The sequence below is a fragment of the Aethalodelphis obliquidens genome, unplaced genomic scaffold (genome assembly GCF_003676395.1).
Source record: "Aethalodelphis obliquidens isolate GAN/ISIS:26980383/991018 unplaced genomic scaffold, ASM367639v1 scaffold7, whole genome shotgun sequence".
Lineage (NCBI taxonomy): Eukaryota > Metazoa > Chordata > Mammalia > Artiodactyla > Delphinidae > Aethalodelphis > Aethalodelphis obliquidens.
In genome coordinates this window covers 3,206,371-3,229,093 of record NW_020837951.1, presented here as the reverse complement: position 1 = coordinate 3,229,093, position 22,723 = coordinate 3,206,371, and the positions used below count along the sequence as shown (strand labels likewise).

At 54.5% G+C, this 22,723-nt stretch overlaps 1 protein-coding gene across 1 annotated transcript in view; it reads right to left on the bottom strand.

Moving 5' to 3' along the window:
• Positions 1–6,823: 6,823 nt before the first annotated feature.
• The window catches only part of LOC113619383 (uncharacterized), a 23,593-nt gene continuing 7,693 nt past the window's right edge, over positions 6,824–22,723 (bottom strand). The window contains 4 exon segments of the mRNA XM_027104097.1: positions 6,824–7,837; positions 7,839–8,008; positions 9,026–9,338; positions 16,955–17,047. Coding sequence (XP_026959898.1) covers positions 7,651–7,837; positions 7,839–8,008; positions 9,026–9,338; positions 16,955–17,047 — 763 coding nt within the window. The 3' untranslated portion in view covers positions 6,824–7,650.

Genomic DNA, 22,723 nt, shown 5'->3' with positions numbered 1-22,723 from the left:
AGTGTGGGCTCCTGGGTCCAGGTGGGCATGCAGCAGGGTTGCAGAAGCTGGGTGTGGGTTTGGGGCTCAGGCCTCCGCTCAGGGTTGCTAAAGCGGCCCCACCCGTGGTGAGTGTGGTGCAGGTGGAGCCCTGGTCAGGGGCCTGGGGTCTGTGGCTGGGGGGCGGGGGGGGGTGTCCTCACTGGCTCTCCGGGTGTGTGGGGGGTCCTGATGCCCAGGGAGAGGGGCAGGGCAGGCTGGCACAAGTCCCCAGCCCTCGGCAGCATGGGTGTCAGGACACACGTAAGTCTCCTTGGAAGCACAGGCCTGACTGGGTCAAACATCTTAATAGTGCTTTAGAATTTGCAGAAGACTTCTAACGGGAGATGAAAGGCACTTCCACCAGGCCTCCCATGAAGCTTTCCTCTGCTGCGTCCCCCTATGTAGCAGGGACTGTTACCGCCAGGATGGTCCTGGCCTGAGCACTGGTGTGAGACCCATGAGCTGAAGGGGCTCCTTTGGTTTGTTAACCTGGTTAATGCACGGATCTGTGGCAGCCTCTGGGTTGGAAGCAGCAAATTTCACCAGTTGGGGAAGGGCGCCATCTCCCAGCTCCAGCGGGTACTGCAGGCTCTGCTCCGCGACCGCGGTGCTCTGAGTCCCGCCAGCTGGGTCTGGGGGTGGGCAGCAGTCCCCCACTCTCTGCCTTTCTCCTTCAATGAACGTTTAACACCGATTTAGGGCCGCAGGCTGTGCCGACCCACGTCACTCACAGCCGCTTCCCACTGCGGAAGGACATGGACCACTTATTTTGTCGGAACAACTTCCAATCCAATCCAATCCAATCTCCAAAACCTCACGCCGTCCATTGCGGAAGCTGCAGGTATTTACTTATCACCTACTATGTGCAAGATGTGGGGTGCAGTGTGCTGCAGACCCCAGATCAAAACCACGACACGAGGTACAGCCTGCTGTAAACCCCAGGACAGAAGCAACAGCAACGCGACAGATCAGACTCCGGGCACGGTGCGTGAACGGAAACTTCCCTACGACCAACCGAGCACACGCATCGCCAAGAGAAGCATCTCGGAGTGGACACTCCGTGTACAGACTCTGGGACCAGACAGCCTGGGCTTGAGCCCTGGTTCTGCCCCTTACTGGTTGTGAGACCCTGGCCGAGGTAATTAGCCCTTCTGTGCCTCGGTTTCCCCATCTGTAAAACGGGTTTAATAATAGCAGGATGTGTAAGGATCCAGTGAGTCAGTGCAGGAGCAGACACGGCAGCCAGCAGGGGCGCCCATCCTCACCATCCCCGCTTTGCAGAAGACCAGAGGTGCTCCGAGGGGACACTCAGCTGAGCGACTGGTGCGAGAGCCTGTGACAGATGCCCCTGGACACCTCCGCCCCCTCTCCAAAGAGCTGCTTTTGGCTAACGACCACCCTCAAGAGATGCTGTTGATACAGACGTACAGATGCAGAAGAGGTACTCCTGGACGGGAAAACAGCTCCCAACACCCAGAGCTACGTTCTAGGAAGGTGAGCTCCAATCACAGCCGATACAGAGAATTCGAATAAACCTCTCCTGATCTGAAGAACTTCCGATCTGATTTCACGGCAGTGATGTCCCGTGGGATTTACAGTGGGTGCTCTAAATTAGAAGAGCGCCAACCTGGCTGGGCTGTTCAGGGGAGGAAATGAAATCCAGGTCATTTACACCCAGGAAGCCAAGTCCTGCTCCAAAGACCTGCTGGAGTCTAGACCACCCAAGCGTTGAGGAATGCCTTCAGCTCCCCTGGCCCGGGACTCTCCCAGACTCTCCAGGGGACAGGCAATTACGGCCAGCCTGGAGATCTGAAACCCCCTCATCGTATTTCTCCTGAGCCTGCAGTCCTGATAGGGAGCCTGAAAGGGTTTACGGCATCCCCTGAGGCATGGCTGAGCCGCAGTCTTTTGAAAAGATTTGGGTTAGTCGCACTGGGCTGCCAAACGTGGGCTGCACCCTGGAATTCCTGCAGCTCCCTGGAACTCAGCTGACCCCAGGAGGTCAAGGCACTGAGAGGGATGGGAGAGAAAGCTGACTCACACCCCCACCCCCATGCCTTTAAATCCTAGTCGGAATTGAATAGAGGCACTGTTTTCGCCCCTCCCACCCACCAGCTGACTGCCCGAAGCCCACCCTGGCCTCCTCCCACACCCTCTGCTCCCGCTCTGGAAAGTTCCATGCTCCTTTCATAAACGTTGCCTCAGACTGTCACACCCAGACAGTGGGAGGGAGGCCGCAGCCCCACCTTGTCTTAGTTGCCCCAACAGAAATGGGGTCCAGTTCGGGAGAGGCACTTCGAAGGACAGGGACAGGAGAGTTCAGCGCGCACCTGCCCTCCAGGCTGAACGCATGGCTCCTGGGGCCCCACAAACATTACCATCTCCTATTTTTTGGGTAAGGGAACTCATCAGAACTAGTGGAGGATGGTCTGGTTTCTATTGAGTAAGTAATTGATCTTGACATGAATTAGAAGGCGGTGTCATTATGAAGACATCTAAGAGTCAGCTCTGGGGTCCAGCTGGGTTAGGGTTAGGAAACACCCCAGAATGTAACACTTGCTCAGAGCAGAGGACTTGGTGCTGCTGGATTTTAGAGGCTTCCACACGTGGCCACTCCCCGGAGCACACACTCCGCCCTCAACACATCACCAGCATCTCAGACCAGCGAGGACCCTCTGCCTGTGGACCCCAGACGTGGCCTCAGAAACCTCAGCCCCTCTACCAACGGCTGGTATTGACTCTGGAGCAATCCCTCGCGTTGCTTATGGGGTGACTCAGCCAATGCCCTCTCCCCCGAGGCCACGCACCACTGATTCCACCTGTGCAGAGTCACCTTGACAAGATCTGGGGGCTGGACTGCCCGGGTGGGGCACAGGCACCCACCCATCGGAGAGCAGAAGTGTTTACAACCCCGAGAGCTCTCCTCTGAGTCCTGCTATGCTGTCAGATTTACAAGCGGCATCCTGGGGTGATGAGTAGTGTTATTTATGATATTTATGAATACACCTCTGTTCTTTCTTTGACCCTCACACCTCCAAAGCACCACTTGAAGCAAGTGGGAGTGACTTTCCTTCCAGAGCCACCCGTGAGAGCCATGTGCACCCCGGGGACATCTGTGCTGGGAGGTTTAAGCTCCTGGAGCGTGTCCTGTGAGCTTACTACACTGTTGCAAGGAACCGAATTGCCCTAGATGAGCGTTTCCAGGTGAGGGCTTCCGAGGAGACAAAGCCTGGGGCTTCGGCACCTTCCACCCCTTCTCTCCGCTGGACTCTTCAATCCACACTCTTCCCAGTCACTCGCGCTCTTACTGACCATCCGATTTTAAATGCCATTGAACCGTACATCAGAGACACCCAGGCCAGGTCCCCACTGCCCAAACTAGAGCGAGGAGACGGGGAAGCCCATGTCTTCTAAACACCGCTCGAGAGTGAGGGAGCCACTGTTGCCCACTGTCACCTACGTGTTCGTCATGGAACTTAACCTGGGTGCAGAAGAAGGGAAGACCCTCCGAGCAAGGAGGAGCCTTCTTCGCCGCAGCTGCCCCATAATTATAAATTATGCCAAAGGTAACAAACAGCGTAACCAGGACCGCAGGCGTGTGGGGCGATCTGGAGGTTTAGATGTTAACAGCAGCTAAGAGGGTCTGTGTCTTTTTTCTTAATTCCTGGATCTCAGTCGTCAAGCAGATGCTGGGAGATTTGAGGGGTGCGGGGCTCCCTGCATGAACCTTTAGGCTGGAGAGAACCGAGGCAGGGCACCCAGTGCACCCTCGAAGGCGCCCTCCACCTCCTGGGGTGAAAGGGCTTGTCCGGTTCACCCAGCCTCAGTGGCAGGAAGCAGACCACCCCCAAGGGGTCTGACACACCCACCCCCCGCAGGCTCTTCCCCTTCGAAAAGCCAAGCTCCAAGTTCAGAGCAGGCCGAGCAACGGGCCACACAGTTAGAGACACGGCTCTCAAACCCTCTTCCAAAGGCCCTATGAGCTGCCGTGACGGCACCAGGCGCCCCCTTTCTTACTGGTTCTCAGTGGTGTTGAGCCGTTTCTCTACTTTTTCTTCTTCTCTCTCCATCTTAACAAGAACATGAACTCGGGTGTCAGACAGACCGTGGAGCTGCACCTGGGGTCTGTCACCTCCCTGCTGGGCCACTGGGCAGGTTACTGACCCCCTGCGCCCCCCTCTGCCCATTGAGCCTTGGTTTCCTCATTTCGAGACCGAGGACGACAACACAGGGTCACCGGGGCGGCTTCTACCTGACCCAGATTCAGCTCCTGGTGTGCGTGGGGGGATGCATGACACTTGATGACACTCCAAAAATATGAACCCTCGTGACTGGTTTTCTCCCTAGTGCTCTAAGCTCCTGGCCAGTTTCTGATACGTAATAACCTGAAAAACTGAAGAGATGTGGACTTTCCTGTTCCATTTTCTCCCCCTTACCTGAGCCATGGGAATGACCTCACGGCTGCTGCTTCCGGTGCGGGGGGAGCATCTGCAGGGCACCTCTCAGAGCCGGAAGCAGCTCCTGTCCCCCGCAGCACCCATCACAGCTGGCGTGTGTCTAATTCAGTTTAGCCAGTAATTAGCTGTGGATTACTTTACATGGGATGTTAACTAGTGATTACAGGGCCCGATAACTTTAGGAATAAATACAAGCCAGGGCAGAAAATTACCTTCCTTTTTAGTGCGGAGAGCTAAAGCGCGTGGGACAAGGGGCAAATTGCTTCCGGAGATGAACCGGCCTCCTGGTGCTGAGAAGTTACAGCTCCCGCCCCCCCGCTGGTACAGAGCCTTCTCCCTGGAAACAGGAGCAACTCTCTCGTGCGGGCTGTTTGCGTGTCTGGAGATGGTCTCTGGCCAGCCCCCGAGGCAGCGGCCAACCTCAGTGCAAAGACGGGATCAATCCCATGCATGCTGAACTAACTGGTTTAGGAAAAGACCCCCATGGTCCTGAACCCCCCAACTCCCTGGACCACTGACACCCCAGCATCCAGGGCACACGTGGGCCTAAAATCTGAGGGACACGAGGGGCTGGGGCACATGAACAGGACGTCAGTGGGATCATTGGGCCAAAGTTTTGATTCAAGCAGGTGACAAAATTCATGCTTCCGTCTGAATGGATGGTTTTATTCTTGTTCAATTTGTTCAGGGCAATGGGTTGGGGTCTTCCACTCTGGCTGAATCTGAGGAGGAGCGAACAGATTTGCAGTGATGGGATTCTGAGGGGCTAACTCCATGCCAGCCCCTCCGTGACACCTGCCTGTCCAGACACAGCACCCATCACCCACCCCCACCTGCCCGCCGCCGAGTCCACTCCCATCTCTTCTCAGGTGCTGAGACCTGCACACAGCTAACCAAGCTCCGGAAGAGCCCACAGCAGTCGGCCCGTAAAGCCTGAGGGCACTCGACAGCCCCGGTGACAGCTGGTGCTCGAGGGTGCCCTGTGCTCCTTCACAGCTGGAGCCCCGCCCTATCCCAAGGGGTCGGGGTCGTCATGTCGTTAAGAAAGACCACTTCTGGCTTGGGGACTAATGAGAAGAGATCCACTTCACTCCTGAGATAAAGCAAATCCCTCAACACCCCTTTGTCGAACTCCAGATACAAGAGCCAAGGTTCTGGGCCCTTCTCCACGCCGCGGCGTCTGTGTGCAGCCCCGCTGCTGCCCACCTGTTCCTTCCCGTCTTCCTGCCCCGGCTCACCCAGGTGCAACCTTGGACCCCGCGCACACGGCACCCCTTCTCCAAAGCGTTCTCAGCTCCCTCCACTCTGACCGCAGAGCCCTCATGGCTCTTAAACGAATAGATATGGCAGAGCCTCAGGTCTCCCCACTAAGCACCGTGGCCCGGATGACAGACAGTTGTACTCAGCATCGCCAGCCTGGCTTTGACCGCGTCAAGCCCGACCAGCTGGCATCTGAGAGCTGCATGTGGCAGGAGAGGAGGACAGAACCAGAGTGCGGGTTTGTAGGGGGGAGCCATCTTCGAGCATCAGCTAGCTTCGTCCTCCTTGTTTTAAAAGGGTAGACGTTCAGGCTGAAGCTCAGAGCCTTTCTCAAGGCAACCAGACAGTGGCTGGTGGGATGAGGAAGGGGAAGGGCAGCCGGGTCCAAGGTCATTGTCACAGAGCTGCCCACTCCTTTCATGCCATCACACATGGGGGATGATGTGGTTCTCTCAAGGCAAGGCGAGCTGGGCTGGGGTGGGCGGGGCTCAGGCAGCCCCAGCGCTGCCCCACCACCCCCAAGATGAGAGGTCAACTCCGAGGACACTTCTCAAGGAGCTTGAAACACCAGCCTTTTATTGAAAATCACAGAACAGGACCCAGTCAAGCATCTTTCCACCTGAGGACAGAGTTCATCTGGGCCCACAAACCTGGCGCGTAGTAGGCCATCCATCAGTAGCTGGCATTTGACTGAGTGGCTCATAAGCGCGCTGTCGGGAGAACAGATGGCCCGGCCATGTGCTCTACACTCCCCCCTCCCCCCGCCCGGCTGCCTGAATCCTTCAAGCAGCGCCTGTGAAGTGCAGGTAAAACCCATACGTTTCTGACTTGTTCCCATCTGGACGGGTCCTAACCCATAAACGTGGTGGCCCTGGAACCTTGTGTCCACGTCCCTTGGAAGGGCCCTAAGACTGAGGGTGCCGCTGCGGGAGCAATTTACCTAAAGTGGAAGAGGGAAAGGGTGGAGGGGACACAGACACAGCTCAGTCACCGCTGCTCTGCTCTCCTTTTCCTGACGCGCAGAGGTATTTCACTCATCACCCAGGTAGGCGGCATTTCTCCTGACACCATGCAATGTGGCTTCCTAGGATCGAATTACTTCGGGATCAAGAAAGCAAGGTTCTTAGGTAGGGGTGTCCCCAAGGAGCTCTCAGATTATTCAGAGCAGCCCAGCCCTGGACCCACACCCACTCCCAATTCCAGCTCCTGCCTTAGAGGTGACTGGTAAAGGTGAGAGGCACCTGGTCTGACCCCAAAGAAGCCCACCTGGGCAGGACCGGGGTAGCCGGGATCCCTGGAGCTGGTGGCTGAGCCAGCCACTCTCTGACCCCTCCACAGATTTGAGCTGGCTGGAGAGATTTTCGCCAGGTGAGCCTTTGCTCCAGAATCCCACCACAATTGGGGATGCTGGGCTCCCAGTGGAAGATTCTGAAAGCACAGCCTCAGAGGCAGGCGCGGGGAGGGCAGGGACTGCCTCCCGGCTGTGTTGAGGAAGGCATTTCCCTGAGAGATGCCACAGCTCAGCTTCAGAAAGAGGAGCCTTCCAAAAAAACAACATCATTTGCCTTCCTGGCCCCTGGAGGGCCTGGGCTCCGGGAGCTGACCAGGGTCCTGAACGGGATGGTGTGGCTGTAGCCGCGTGGGCAGGGGCGGGCCACATTCAGATGGCTGGCGCCGCCAACGTGGACAGGCGGGAGCTCTCACCACCGAGACAAAGCTTCCAACTGAAGCTGAACCAAAAGTTTCTTCCAAGACCGGGGGATCTTTAAAAAGGCTGAGAAGTGAACCTCTGGAGGAGGGCGGGGAACGAGGGCTCAGGGAGCCTGCAGGTGAGGAGGCCAGTAGGGCTTGGAGGGCCCAAGGGCAGCCACTTCCAGGGCCACCCAGACTGGCCATCTCTTTCCCGAGATGTCTAAGTAAGGCACACGCTGCCCGGCTCCATGTCTGTGGGGTGCGCGCTTGTGGAAGAGTGTGTGTGAGTGTGTGTGTGCACATGCATATATAGTGTCCATTCACAGAGCACGAGTGTGCCCCTTGGCCAGGCCTTCCCTGCAGCCAAGAAGACTTCACTCCCAGAGACCATGCAGAACCTCTCCAGGGGCCTGGCCGGTTGTCTGCCTGGCACCAGCAGGGCCTCCGAGGTTAGGTGGGACAATAAACCCTTCCGACGCTGGGGCCCAGGCTGCACTTCCCGGGAGAGCTAGGGAGCCGGCAAGGGCTTCAAGGCAAAATGGGAAGCTTATTCCAGAGCCTTCTCTCCTGTGATCTACCTCTCACCCTCGCGTCTCTCCTTTGTTTCCTCTTTTATTCTGAGAGGGAGGGAGGCACGGAGGGAGAGAGGGAAGGAGGGTCGGGGCAGCTGGCTCTTGGGGCCAAGGTGCTGGCAGCCCATCCACTTCCTGGACTTGCAGCCTCTCCCAGCTCAGACCGTGGCACAGTGGCACCATCCAAAGGGCATTTTAATGTCACTCTGAGCAGCCTGGCTCCCGAAGCTGGCAGGCTCTTCCCAGCACCCCGGTGCCAAAGCAACACCTCCAGTCCGGCGCTCCCAGACAGCCCTTCTCCTCCCAGACGTGCCAGCTCCGAAATGCATTTTTAAAATGGAGAATACCAGCCGGAGACAGGCTCTCTAACGGTACATTGTTCAGGGATGGCGAGCCCACTTAAAATGCCCAGCGGTCCCCACACACGCTTGCCACTCACACTTCATGCCGCGAATGTGGCCACAACCGCCCCCCAACCCTCCACATGGAGCCCACAATGCACCCCAGCCCCAGACACGCCGCCTGCCCTCCCCGGTCTGGTCTCCGCGGCACCATTCCCACCGCCAGCCCAGGGAGCCCCAAGGGCAGCATTATAGCCAATGCAGGAGGCTCCAGCAGAGGGATGCAGGGGGTGGGAGTTAGGTCAGATCCACCTCTGCAAATGCCAGGGGCTCGGACATCCTGCTCTGTCTTCCTCCCAGGTGACAGTAGCAGCCAAATGGCGACCCCCACCCCCAATGCTGCCCTTTGAACTTCTCAGCAGGGAGTGGTCAGCCCGGGAGTCCAGGAGGGAGGGTTCAGGGCTGAGGGTCCTGGGGGACGCGGCAGCACTCTCGGGTCAGCCTTCACCCCTTCCTCCACCCCAGGCGCGGCTGGCACTCTGGCCCTCTCCCCAAGCCCTTGGCTGGGCGCCCGGGCAGGGGTGCCGGGCCGCGCGGTAGCTGCTCCCCGACTTTGCCGGGCTCCCCGGGGCCGGGCGGGCGCCTCGCAGGCAGGGAGGAAAATGGCGTTGCATGCACGTACTTGAGTGAGTTCCGTGCCCATGAGGATGAGGAAGAGGAGGCTGAGGAGGTTCCGGGCCGGTCGCATGTCTCGCGAACACCTCCCACGTCCTGGCGTGCGGGGAGCCCTGGGCGGCCGGCGACTGCGTGGACGCGGACGCGCTCCCGGCTCTGCTGGCTCCGCGGCGGCGCCCGGCGGTGTCCCCGCGCCTTCAGCACCCGGAGCAGGCGGCGCGCAGGGTCTGCTGCGCGGAGCCTCTGCTCTGCATCTCGAGCGCGTCGAGCGGCTCCGCGGTCGCCCTGCTGGGCGTGCGGCGGCGGCGGCGGGCGGCGGGCTGCGGGCGGGCCGCCCCTAGGCCCCTCCTCGGCCCCTCCTCCTAGCGGCCCCGTGCCCGCAAAGCTGGGGCGAGCAGCTGGGCGGCCCGGGTGCCAAAAGTTTGCTGGGGAAGGGGAGGGGCGGGGGGGCGCAGAGGGCCCCGCGCGCCACGCTCACGCGCGGGAGTGGGGAGGGCGGCGGCGGGGAAGCAGACCGGGACAGGATGTGACATCAAAAAGGCGGGGGAAATTTAATCGGAGAGAAAACTCCACCCTGGCTGGCCGCGGCGGCGGCGGCGGCGGCGGCGGCGGCGCTCCAGGGCCCTGGAAGCTGGGATGGGGACGCAGGCGGACGGCGCTGGAGACCCGGGCCCCCCTGGACTCAACGAGTGGACGCGGAGTGGGGATGGGGAATGGCAGCTGCGGGAGGTGACCTTAGAGGCCACCCTTTAATGAGATAAACTGAGGCTGAGACCCAGGAAGGATGATTGGCGGTGGGCGGTGGGATTAAAGGGGGGTGTTCAGAGCTAGAAAGTGGGTCATCTGGCACCGACAGGTCTCCTTCTTCTCCTTCTGCGGTGGCTAGCAGAGGGCGAAGAGAGAACAGACATGTGTGCTGGGGGTTCTGTCCCCAGGTGGGGCGTGTGCGTGAAGGTCTGTCCTTGTTTTCGCGATTCGTGTGCATACGTGAAGGTGGGCACGCACAGGCCCGTGGGTCTGCCCTGGGGTGTGTGCACATGGGTTCAGATGGAAGCCAGACAGCTCTGCATACCCAAGATGCCTTCGCTGACCAGGTGCCTAGGAGAGTGTGGTGGGCTTCCAGACCACCGAGCCCCATCAGTTGTTGTACCCCCAGGCCTGGAGATCACCCTCCAGCTGGTGAGATGTGCTTTCTCCCTTCCCCCCTCTCTGTGTCACCCCCAGGCTCTCCTTTCACATGTACTCCCAGCCCAGATCCAAGTCTTAGACCCCAGGGAGCTTATCCTGGGGGCCACATTTTCCATTTAAATCCCCCATTTGGGGGGAGAAGTCCCTAAGCACCTCTGTTTTCTGAGAAGCTAAGACGGCAATAGGTATTTAGAAGCACGTTTCTTATCTCTTTTCCAGTGTTTAGCGTTTACTCTTTGGAAAATAAACTATAAAAGAAATATCTAGCAACAAGAGGCTCCAGACCTGGTAATTACAGAATGCAGAGCAGCAGGGGGTGATGCGGCCCAGCCCTCTTATATCACAGATGGGGAAGCGGGAGCCTGGGGGCGTAACTCACATGGGGTCACCAGAACAGGCGATCTCAGAGCAAGGATGGGATGCCAACCCCTGCCCTGTCAGCGTCCACCCTGGCCTTGAGGGGGCTCTGCCTTCAAGGAATTCTGTCCTCTGAGCCAGGGGACAGAGTTACAACCAGGGAAGCCTGGTTGGCCTTTCTGGTCCAGGGCTGGCCTTTCTGGTAAGGAGTGAGCTTCCCAGCCCTGGAGGTGTTTAAGCAGAGAGAGTTCCTGTGGGATGCCCCCAGACTGAGTGGACCCTGTGGGTCTGAGATGAGATGGGAGGAAAGGCGAGGTACAGCTGCGGGGGGCTCTTTTCTCTCTGCCCTTCCTCTGTCTGACTTACCTGCGTGTTCTCCTTCTCCTCAGTGAGAGAAAGCTGTTTGTCAGCCCCATGGCCTCTGGGCTTCTGGTGACCCATGAGAGACGCTGCATTTGGAGCTGGAGGGGCTGCTGCCTGGTCCTGGCCCTTCCTGGGAGTGGCTCTCTGAGCCTCATTTCCACTCCTGTAGAATGGGGTTGAATGATGCGGTGCTGCCTGTCTCACAGGCTGTTGACAAGATCAAGGGCAGGAATGGGTAAAAGTGTTTTATAAGCCTGAGAGAAGGATGAGGAAGGAGCTGACTGAGCCTTGCAGCGCCCCAGACTCCACCCAGTCTCTCCCTCAGCAGCCGCCAGCGGCGCAGAAAGGGACAGAGGCTCAGAAGCGTGGGCGGCATGGCCACGGAGATGGGATGTGACCCAGTCTTGGGATTTTGTTTTATGGACGGGGGAGGAAGGCTGTGTTCATTTCCTCAGGTGGACTGAGAGCTAAGATGTAAGAGTAGCAAGAATTGCTTTTTGTTTTAAAAATCATACAACCACAGCAAGTCCCCTACGTATGAACGAGTTCCGTTCCCAGAGCGCGTTTGTACGTCTAATTTGTTTATAAGTCCAACAAAGTTAGCCTAGGTCCCCAACTAACACAGTCGGCTAGATAGGACTGTACGGTAATAGGTTTATAATATTTTTCACACAAACAATACATAACAAACAAACACAAAGAATAAAGAAAACATTTTTAATTTTACAGTACAGTCCCTTGAAAAGTAAAGTACTACAGTACAACAGCTGGCATCCAGGGGCTGGCATCGAGGGAGCAGGCAAGAAGAATTACTGACCAGAGTGGGGAGAGGAGGTGGGAGATGGTAGAGCTGAAGGATCGTCAGCAATAGGAGATGGACGGCAAGCTGCAGTTTCACTCATGCCTGACGTTGATAGAATGCACGTTCGCGTCTTTGAAAGTTCGCAACTTGAAGGTTCGTAGGTAGGGGACTGACTGTATGGGAAGCAGTAATTCCATGTCTGGGCAGATACCCAAAGGAGTTGACAGCGGATTCTCACAGAGATATTTGCACACCCATGCTCATAGCAGCGTTACCCACAACAGCAAAGAAATGGAAGCCTGTGTCTGTTGATAGATGAATGAATAAACAAAATGCAGTATTTATAGAATGGAATATTATTCAGCCTTAAAAAGGAAGAGGATTCTGACACAGGCTTCAAGGATAAACCTTGAGGACATTACACTGTGTAAAATGAGTCAGTCCCGAAAGGACAAGTGTTGTATCGTTCCACGTACATGAGGTTATCTAGAATAGGCAAATTTCAGTTCGACAGATCTGAAAGTCAATTAGAAGTTACCAGGGACCGAGGGAGGGGAGGATGGATAGGGAGTAATTACCTGATGGTACAGAATTTCTGTCTGGGGTGATGAAAAATTTGGAAATAGCAGTGACATTTGCACAAGATGGGAAATGTCATTAATGCCACTGAATTATACTTAAAATTTTACTAAGTATATTTATATATTTTACTATATTTAATTTTTACCACAATTAAAATAATAATGTGATATACCCAAACCATTGAATTGTATACTTTACCTGGGTGAATTGTATGGTCTGTGAATTATATCTTAAGAAAGTTGTTTTAAACAGTTACACAGACTCATTATTTTATTGCTTTAAAAATTAACATACAAAGAAGAATGTAGCAGCAGCAGCAAAAACCCACTGCCCAGAACAAGCGGTGCTGTGGCTGGGTGGTCGTGATAAGACATTTTCTCCGTGCGTAGGTGCAGAGGAAATACCAGAAAGAAGTGTCAGATCATGTCCCCTAAAAGCAAACCTGACCCCTGCTGTGGGGGGGTCACCCTCCCATGCCCGCCCCTTCTGCGGGATGAGGCAGCCCCTACCTGCCAGCTGTGAGCAGTGGGGGGGGGGGTGTCGCAGCCCCAGGAAATGCCCAGGACGTGCCAGGGTCACAGGCTGGAGGCAGAGGACAGGTGAGCAGGCGCTAATGGGAGGGCCTGTCACCCCCACACGCAAGGAAATCCTAGCTTGCCCTTGAACTTGACAGAGGATGGGAAAAGAAGTCAAACTGAAGATGGTGCTACCTGAAAGCTCGTTTATCTTCAGGGCACAAGCTACAATCTCCTGGAAGAACCCTGTAATACGGAGGAAGAAAAGTCTGCATGGACCCTTCCCCACCTGGTGGTGGACGCGCCTCTGCCCCGGGCTTCCATCCCGCCCACGTTGGCCACACCTGCTTTGAAAGAGGGCCATGTTCCTTTCCTCTTCCTCTGGCCTCCCCTCTCCCTTCTCTGCATTTTCAGGGCGTGTATTATTTTACATGATCGGGGTTTATCATATTCATATCCACTCCTGCCACCCAAGTCCCCTTGTGTTTTGGTCCTTGTTCTGGGTCCAGTGCCCACCCCCGTGCCCCCAGCAGCCCTTCCTGAGTCCTTTGCTCCCGTTCACTGCTTTGGGGGTGGCTGAAGTCGGTGTGCAAGGGGGGGCCGCGGCCCCCCATGCGGCCACACCTCTCTGCTGACCAGGCGAGGCTCCTGTCTTTCTTCTCACCCTCCGGTTCTCCCACCTGGGAGTCTATGAAGCCCCCTGAGCAATGGCTCCAGGTAGAAGTGGGCTTGGGGCTTGGTTTAAGCATCAGTGACCTCTTGTCCTTTCATGCCAGCCCTGAGCCCCTTCAGCCGGTACAGCAGGTCCCGGTCACCCCAGCGCCTCTACTGCTGTCCTCAGGAACTCAGGCGAGAGCTCAGAAGGAGCTGAGCTCCTGCCGAGACGCCTCAGGACGCCGCCACAGGACGCTTCGTTCTCCTTTAAGACGGGCCTCCTTCCTCTGTCAGCCTCATTAGAATGTGACAGAGAAGTTGCCAAGGCAACGGCACTAACTCTCCCCTCTCCTCCTTGCAAATTTCCTAGCAAGTGGGCCCCAACCCACGTGAGTTGAGTCGTCCGGGCCTCTGGTGCTCAGAGCCGGCGGGCTACACGCTGCGCCTTCCTCCAGGCACTGTGCCCAGCCCCCATCTCCCAGGCCTCCACCCTCCCTTCTCAGCCTCCCTGGGTGCCCACTGTCCTTGTTGAACTGAATGGCAGGGGTTGACTGAGACCCACTATGTGACAGGTCTGGCCAGACGGAAGCCGTCTCCGGGCTGCGGGCACCGGCCTGGCAACGGCCATGGGCTCAGACCCAGGACCCCAGCTTCCTCCCCTCATCAGCGTGCGGGCTGGTGTAGCCGGGCGGAGGCTTCTGACCTTGGGAAGTCGTCTGGGGAGGAAAGGTGGCCGGTTCTGGGTGCAATGCGCTGTCACGGCGGAAGTGGCGAGCACGGCAGCAGAGACCACGGCGCTGGTAGCTTTCTCATCCCTGTTGTGTGCCCGGCCTGTGCTGAGGGCTTACAGGTCTTCTCTCACAACCCCCCAGGCCTGGTGGGAGGTGACGTTCACTTTGCAAGTATTCCTCCGGGAGCCAGTGGCACCGAGACCCCCCTCCCTTGGCTGCGGCCCCGGAAGCCTCCCCCGCAGCCTCCCCTCCTACCTGTCCAGCTGGGCTCCTTGGACCCCCTCTCGGGCCTCAGCCCCCCGGCCTTCCCCAGCCTCCCTGCCCCCAGATGACTCCTGTGACGGCTCCGGCTCCGTCAGTCCCTGTGAAATAGTGACTTCCCCCCGAGGGCGCCCTGTGCTCCCGGGAGTCCGGCCTCGGCCCCCTCCCCAGCTGCGACTCCCCAGCTGCTCCTACACAGTGGTCCCCTCCCCACACACACGGCACTGAGCACATCGGGGCTCCTACCAGGAGACCCGCAGTCCCGGGCGCTGTGCCTGCTCTGTCCCGGGGCACTGTCTGCCCCGTTCGCACGGCCCTTCCCCGACATGAGTCTGCTCCTCCCCGTGGGGCCATTCCCACGGAAGGTGGCCGTTTTCTCCCCTCTTATTAAGAACATCTCTTTCCCTTTCTTCCCTACACCATCGCCACACCTCTCTGCTCCCCTTTCCAGAAATCAAGGTCTCCACTCACTGTGTCCACAGGCTCTCCGCCTGGTGTCTCCTGAGCCCACTGCTCAGAGCTGCTGTGGTCCAGCTCAAATTGCCAAACCCAGCTATCAAAAATGAGTCTTTATCTCACTTGAAAAAATCAGCGGCACCCCAGCGGGTTAATGTCCCCTCCTCCCTGGAGCCCTTCCTTCCTCTGGACACGGCAGGCCACACCCCGTGGCCTCCACCAGGCCCTCTGTGGTCCTCACCACCTTCCTGCCTCCTGAAGGTCTCTGCCAGGTGCTTCCTCCAGGCCCCGACACCAGCCACATCTCTATGCTGTCGCGCATTTGCACCTGGTGCCGACTCTTCCCTGAACCCCACACTGGTAGCCGAGTTCCAGCCCGACCGCTGCCCGGCTGGTACACAGCTCTGTGCACCCCACCCAAGCCAGGCCAGCTCCCGCCACATTGCTCCCCGTTCTGGTGCACAGCGATCCCACCCTTCCTATTGCTCAGACTAACTCCCCAGGAGTCATGCCGGCGTCTCTCTGGAGGCTCCAGGGAGGGTGTTTCCTGCCTTTCCACTGCTGGTGGCCGCCGGTGCTCCTGGGCTGGCGGCTGCATCGCTCCAGCCTTCCAGGCCGGCACCTGCAAACTCTCTGCTCCATCTTCCCCTCGCTTCTCCTCTGTGGCTGTCAGTCTCCTCTGGCACCCTCTCATAAGGACGCTTGCGGTTGCCTTAGGGCCGCCTGGATAACCCAGAATGATCTCCCCACGTCGAGGTCCTCAGCCTGATCCCAGCTGTAAAGGCACCTTTTCCGTAAGAGGTAACGTTCGCAGGCACCAGGGAGCGGGATATGGACATCTTCTGGAGAATCGTTTTCCAACCGAGATCAGGGACAGAAAGCAAACAAGCAAGCACGTAAAAAGGCTGAGGAACTACTGCTCGTGGTAGGTGTGTGAGGGTAAGGATACTGGGCCGGGACGGCTTTGGGGAGAAGGTGGCCAGGCAAGCCGTCTGAGGAGTCCGTGTGGAGGGTGGGCAGCATCCCTCTGGAGGCTGGAGAAGGCAGAGACTTGGTGACTTTGGGGAGGGGGACAGAGATAGCCAGCGTGGCTGGCGTGGGCAGAGGGGGCGGGGACTGGAGATGGGAGGGTGGAGCTGGACCTCGGCAGCCACAGAGAGGCTTTTAGAGTCTGTTCTCGGGAACTTCCCTGGTGGTCCAGTGGCTAAGACTCTGTGCCCCCAGTGCAGGGGGCCTGGGTTCGATCCCTGGTCGGGTAACTAGATCCTGTGTGCATGCCACAGCTAAAGGTCCCGCGTGCGGCAGCTAAGACCCGTGCAGCCAAATAAATAAATATTAAAAAAAACGATTCTGTTCTAACAACAAAGCAGCCGCGGGGCTTGGAGAAGGGAGGTGACGGGGTGCGACTTGCACTTTGGAAACTCTGCCTCTCTGTGAAGAAGGGAGCTGGGGGTGGTCGGAGTGGGACCACTGGAGGCTGTTGCCCTGGGCAGCTGAAAGGGTCCCAAGAGGGATGACTGGACTTGGCGGGGAGTGAAAGCCTGTGGAGACGTTAAGGAGCACTGATGCAGTGTCTTGTCCTGAGACTGGGGATGGGACGTGCTGAGGGCTGGGTGTGGGACTTGGGAGTCGAGGATGGTCTAGAAGCTGGCTTGGGGCTCTGGGTGGGGAAACAGGCTGCCCCTGCAGGGGGAGATGCAGAGAGAAGGGGGTGGGGGGAGTCAGGAGCTCTGGGTGGGGCCTGGTCGTGGGTGAGTAGCCTGGGAGGAGATGCCGTGTCCAGGGGCCGAGGGGGAGGCCGTCTGCCGTCCGGGCCGTGACCACAGGTGGAGATGGGCTACTGGGAGTGGGCAGCCCCCAGGGGTCCGATGGGCTCTGCGAGCTGGGTTGTCAGAGGAGACAGGACTGCAGGGGCAGGTGGAATGACCCAGCGTGAGCCCGGGTGGGAGGCCCCTGACCCTGAGGCCAGGGCTCGCCAACCTTTGCTGCTGTGGGGTTGGGTCCACTCAGTGTCCCCTACTTCTCACCTGAGGGCCCAGCCCAGCTTCTCAGCCCGGGCCTGGATGGTTCCCGTGGAGGGGTTCCCATCCTGGTAGCCCACCCAGCCCCTGGCTTTCCTCCTGGTGGGGGGAGAGGAAGGGACGGTGCAATTGTTAAACCCGCTGTGCTTCACGGCGCTGGGGACCGCGTGTGTGTGAAGTCTATTCTCACTGCGTCTCTATTTAAGCCTCACTGCTTCCACTTTTTCAGAGTGAGGAAATGGAGCCCCCCATATGCAGCAGAGCTGCAGGGCTGCGGCGTCCAGCAGTGATCTTCTCGCCCCACCGCATTGCCCTGCTGGGATGAGGGTCAGAGCCACCCTGCACCCCATCCCAGGGCTGGAGACCTCCTTCCAAATTCCACGCTTGCAGCCGAGAGCCATCAGGGGACACAAACAGGCCAGAGATCTGCCGCTTGCTAAACAACGAGCCTCAGTCAGGCCCAGGCTAGAAGCCGTTGTCTGTCTCCTGCTTTTGCCTCATTTTACATGTGGAGAGACTGAGGCAGGGACAGGGGAGTCACTGCCTCAAACCCAGGCCCCTCAGGATCCAGAGCCAGGCTTTCCCCTGCCCGGCTGCCCCTCCTCCACGCGAGGCCCCACTCAGCCCCGCGTCCACATCTGCAGAGACACGCTCTGGAGTCTGCAGATTCACCTGATTGTCTGGTTCCCCCGGGTGCAATTTGAGAACAAAGACAACAAGGAAAGCAAAGGCCGTGAAATGCGCTAGGGAAGGTCGTGGTTTAGAAAAAAGGAAAGATAAAATAAGGCACATCACCTTCCAGGGGCTCTCCCGCTAGCGTTTTGTCAGCAGTGACAAAAAGATTGGAGCCGGTCTGAAATTCCGTAGCCGCTCTGCTATTTAGGGAAGATCCCCCCGAGGGCATTCCGGGCCATCCCGACGCACGGAGATGAAGCCCGTAACCACTTCTGGGTTACTTCTGAAAGTCTTTGTTTTGGTTAAGAAACGCGGGGCTGCTGCAGGTCCTGGTGGGAACTAAGACCCAACAGGGGGCACTTTCGGGGCTTGTGAGGCGATGGCCCCAGCAGAGGGTTCATCAGAGGCTTCCACAGAGCTTCTGTCTCCTAAGTAATGGATCCACGGCACCAGCATCATGCCTCCTTTTGGGGTTTGCTCAGAGGGCACAGATTTGGGAGAAGTGCAGGAGGGGCTGACACAACCTAGGTCCCAGAGGTGAAGGTCTCTGGTCCTTGTTCCTATGGAGACAATATAATTATTTCAACCCCAAAGAGAGACTGGGTTACTTCTTTTCAGATCTGTATGCTTCTACTTCTTTGTTTTCCTTCTGCGATGACTAGACTCTTCAGGAGCCGTGAGAGCAGGAATCCCTGCCTGTTCCCAATCTTACGGGGAAAACCTTCGCCACCATTAAGTATGATGTTAGCTTAGAGTTCACGGACCTACCCTGAATAGCTCTATCCTGAGGTCCCTGAGAGTTTTATCAAATTTTGTCAAATGTCTTTTTTCTGTATCTAATTTTGTCAAATTTTGTCAAATGCTTTTTTTCTATACCTATTACCATGATCATGTGGGTTTTCTTCTTTATTCTGTTAATATGGTAAATTATGTTGACTGATTTTCGAATGTTAAACCATCCTTGTATTCTGAGATAAACCCTACTTAATCGTAATGCGTTATCCTTTTTAAACGTTGCTAGATTTCCTGAGTTGCTAGTATTTTGTTAAGGACTTTCTTGTCTACAATCATAAGAAATATTGGTTCATAGTTGTTCTTTTCTTTGTTCTTTTCTTGCAATGCCTTTGTCTGTTTTTATATTAGAATTACGCTGGCCTCATGAAACAAGTGGAGAAGTTTTCCCTGCTCTTCTGTTATCTGCAAGGGTTTGTGTAAATTTGATGTTATATCTTTTTGAATGTTTGATAGAATTCACCAGGGAAACCATCTAGGCCTGGAATTTTCTTGGAGGGAAGGTTTGTTCGTTTTTATTTTTAAAAAGCTCATTTTAAAGAATAGCTGTAGAAATATTCAGCTTTTCTCCTTCATCTAGTGTAAATTTGGGTATTTTTTGAGGAAGTTTTCCTTTTAACCAAAGTTGGCAGATTTTTTAGCCTAAAGTTACTCATGATATTCTTTTATTAATTTTTAATGTTAATGTTTTAATTTTTAAAATTAAAATTTTTAATTTTATCAGCATTAAGTTATTCATACTATCTTCTTATTATCTTGTTAAGGTCTGAAATAGCAACCATTCTTTTGTTCCTGACATTGATGATTTGTGTTTTTGCTCATTTGGGGGGTGGTTAGTCTTATGAAGGTTTTGCCAATCATTTGAGCTTTTTGACAAATCAGCTTTTGGCTTTGTTTATTGTCTCTATTTTTTTGTTGGTTTCTTATTTCTTTGATTTCTTTCCTTATCTTTATCTTTTCTCCCTTCTATTTACTCTGGGTTGATTTTGCTCTTCTTTTAGTTTTGAGGTAGAACCTTAAGTTATTGATTGTAGACCTTTATTTGTCTCTGATACAAGTCATTTAAAGCTATACATTTTCCTCAAAGCACTGCTTTAACTGCATCCCATAAATTGTCATAAGTTGTCCTTTCATTACCATTCAGTCTGAAGTATTTTCTACTTTTCATTGTGATTTCTTCCCTGAGCGTGGATTGTTTGGATGTTGTTGATGTCCATATGTTTGAGAGTTTCCTACATATCTTACTGTCCTTGATTTCTAAGTCAATTCCACTGTAGTCAGGAAACACACTCTGTCTGACATCAGTTCTTTTAAATTTATTTTGTTTGCTGTGTGGCTCAGAATATGGTCTGTCTTGGTGAGCAGACCATATGCACTTAGAAAAAACATGCATTTTTCCTTTGTTGGGTGTAGTGTTTGATACATATCGACTATGTCATGGTGATAGATAGTGTTGTTCAGGTCCTCCAAGTTTTGGTCTCCAGTTCTTCTGTCCATTGTCGGGAGAGGGGCATTAAAATATTTTACTACAATCTTGTATCTCTTCCTTCAGCTCTGTCAATGTTTGTTCCATGTACTTTGAGGCTCTGTTATTAGGTGCACAGACTTTCATGATTGTTTTGTCTTCCTGATGAATTGGCCCTTTTATCTTTATGAAATGTCCATCTCTGCCTTTGACAACGTTCTTTGTCTTGGTGTCTATTTTATCTGATATTAATAAAGCTACTGCAACTTCTTACTTGTATTCTTTACATGGTATATATATTTTCATCCACTTACTTTCAACCTGTTTTTGTCCTACTAAAGTGCTTCTCTTGTAGACGGTATAGAGTTGGGTCTTGCTTTTCAAAAAAAATCCGTTCTGATACTTCTAATAGGAGTACTTATTCTATTAATATTTAGGTGTATTATTTTATATTTCTTTTCTGGTTTTTCCTCTGTTTTTTGTTGTTTGTTATTGTTGTTCCTTTCCTACTTTATTTTGGATTATTTGTTTTAAAAATAATTCCATTATAATTTACCTTTGGACTTTTGAGTTGTATATCTTTGCATTGTTATGTTAGTGATTATTTAGCAATTACAATATACACTCCCTAATTTTTCACAGTCTGTGTGGGTTAATATTGTGCCACTTTACAACTCCATAGAGCCAGTCACACCTTCATCCTTCATGCTATCATTGTCAAATGTATTACTTCACATGCATTATGAACCCCAAAGACAGTGTCTACATTTTCCTTTAACCAGTCACATGTATTTTAAAGAAATTAAGGGGAAAGTGGTCACTTTCTATTGACCTCGATACTTGCCATTTCTGATACCCTTCATTCATTCCTGAAGGTCCACCTTTTCACCTGGCATCGTTACATTCTGCCCGAGGAACACCCCAGCATTCCATGTAGTGTAGCATCTGGAGAAGGGTGCTCTTTGCTGTCTTATAACAAAAAATGTCTTTATTCTTCATTGTTGAAGTTACTGTAATTGGATGTAAACGTCTTGGTTGAGAGGGTTTTCTTTAAGGATGCCCTCTAAGATGTCATTCATTTTCTCAGTGGTTTTTCTTTCTCTTCTTCACGTTGGGTGATTTCTATCAATATATTCAAGTTCACTGGTTCTTTCATCCGTCATCTCCAATCTGCTAATTAAGCCCATCTGGAAAATGTTTAAATTTGTGATGTTTTATTTTTCCATTCTAAAATTTCCATTTGGATATTTTTACATTTTCTATTTCTCTGCTTGATTTTCTATCTCTCCATTCATTGTGAGGGTATTTTCCTTCCCTCATTGACATAGTTAAAAATGGATACCCTTGTCCACTGATTTCACATTTGGTCCATCTCTGGATCTTTTCCTTGTAAACATACCACATTTTCCTGACTCTCCAATCGTTGATTACCCTTGGAAACTATTATTGCTTTATTCTGAGACTTTGGATTCTGTTGTATGGTTCCAAAAGGTTGGTATTTTTAAGGCAGTTTGCTTGGTTAGACCCAAACTGTGAACTCTGTCACATCTGTGGATGACTGAGCCTAAATCCAATTCACCTGCTCTTCGTCTGCTCCACGGGCGTGTGCTTCAGGGTCCAGCCACAGTCCCAGATTGAGCCTCTGTATAGAATATGGGCTCCCCTTCCTAGCTCTCTCCTTTTCTGGGTTCCCCTCACTCTTGTCTGGGCTCCTTCCTGAGATTTGTTCCCACCAGAAGGACAGCAGGTTTTCCCATAGGAGTGCTAGCTGCCCGGCACTGACCCTGTGACCAGGGCCACCCTGTGGACACAGCTGCAGAAACCTAAGACTCTCCACACACACTCACTGCCTCCCCTTTCTTATTCCCATCCTATATCTGCCTGCTTACGCCCACTCCCCAGAGCTTTCAGCTCGCCTCATGGACCTGGAAATTTGTCTCTTGCCCACTCTGTCTGGTCCGCAGTGCTGCTTCCCTCCTCACTGTCTTTACATCTGTTCCCCTGGGTGGCCTGAGGACCCTGAGTATTCTGAACTCAGTGCAACAGGTCCAGTGTTATAGCAGGAGTGGGGGAGAGGTGTCGTGGGGCCAGGCCTGTCTAAAGCTTGTGACACAAGGTCAGAGGGCACACAGCAGGCAGAGCAGGGGTCAGTGGGCAGGCAGAGCCAGGGTGTCAGGCAGTCACCTAGCCTAACGTATCTGATGAGTCTTTCCAGCTCTGGAATGCTGCTGTGATTCAGAACGAGAGAGCCTGACTCTTTGCATGTCCACTGTGAGTTGAGGCGTCCACCAGCTGTGGAGGGTCAACCTCCACATCCGGCCCCTGACCCATGACCCTCCTGTCTTGGAATGAATGGAAGGCAGCCCCTTCCTGTACAAGGCATTGGCCACTGGGGTCTGGGCGCCCCCCACATGAGAGATCGCGCCTGTGCCACACACAGCCCACGGCTCCTGTGCCCGGGGTAGGGCTTCTGGCTTCCTGGTCACAGTCAGTTTTCACTCACCCTTGCCCGTGAACCAGAAATAAAGGAGGTTATGGATGGCGGGGCAGCATGTGGGTGTGACTCCAGGCCTGGCAATGACTGCCACAGACCACGGTGCCCACTGAAGACTTATTTTCCAGCTAGTGTGTTATGGACGAGATGTGGAGGAGACACTTTTGGAAGGAGCTAACATTACTCCTGGAAATGGGAATGGAGTTTGCACAAAACCCCCCCAGGAATCCTCCCAAGTCTGAGGTGAGCTGAGCTGAGCTGAGTTGAGATGGAGATGGAGGTGGGGGTGGGGGAGGGGATGGAGGTGGGGGAGGGGTGGGGAGGGGATGGAGGTGGGGTGGGGGAGGGG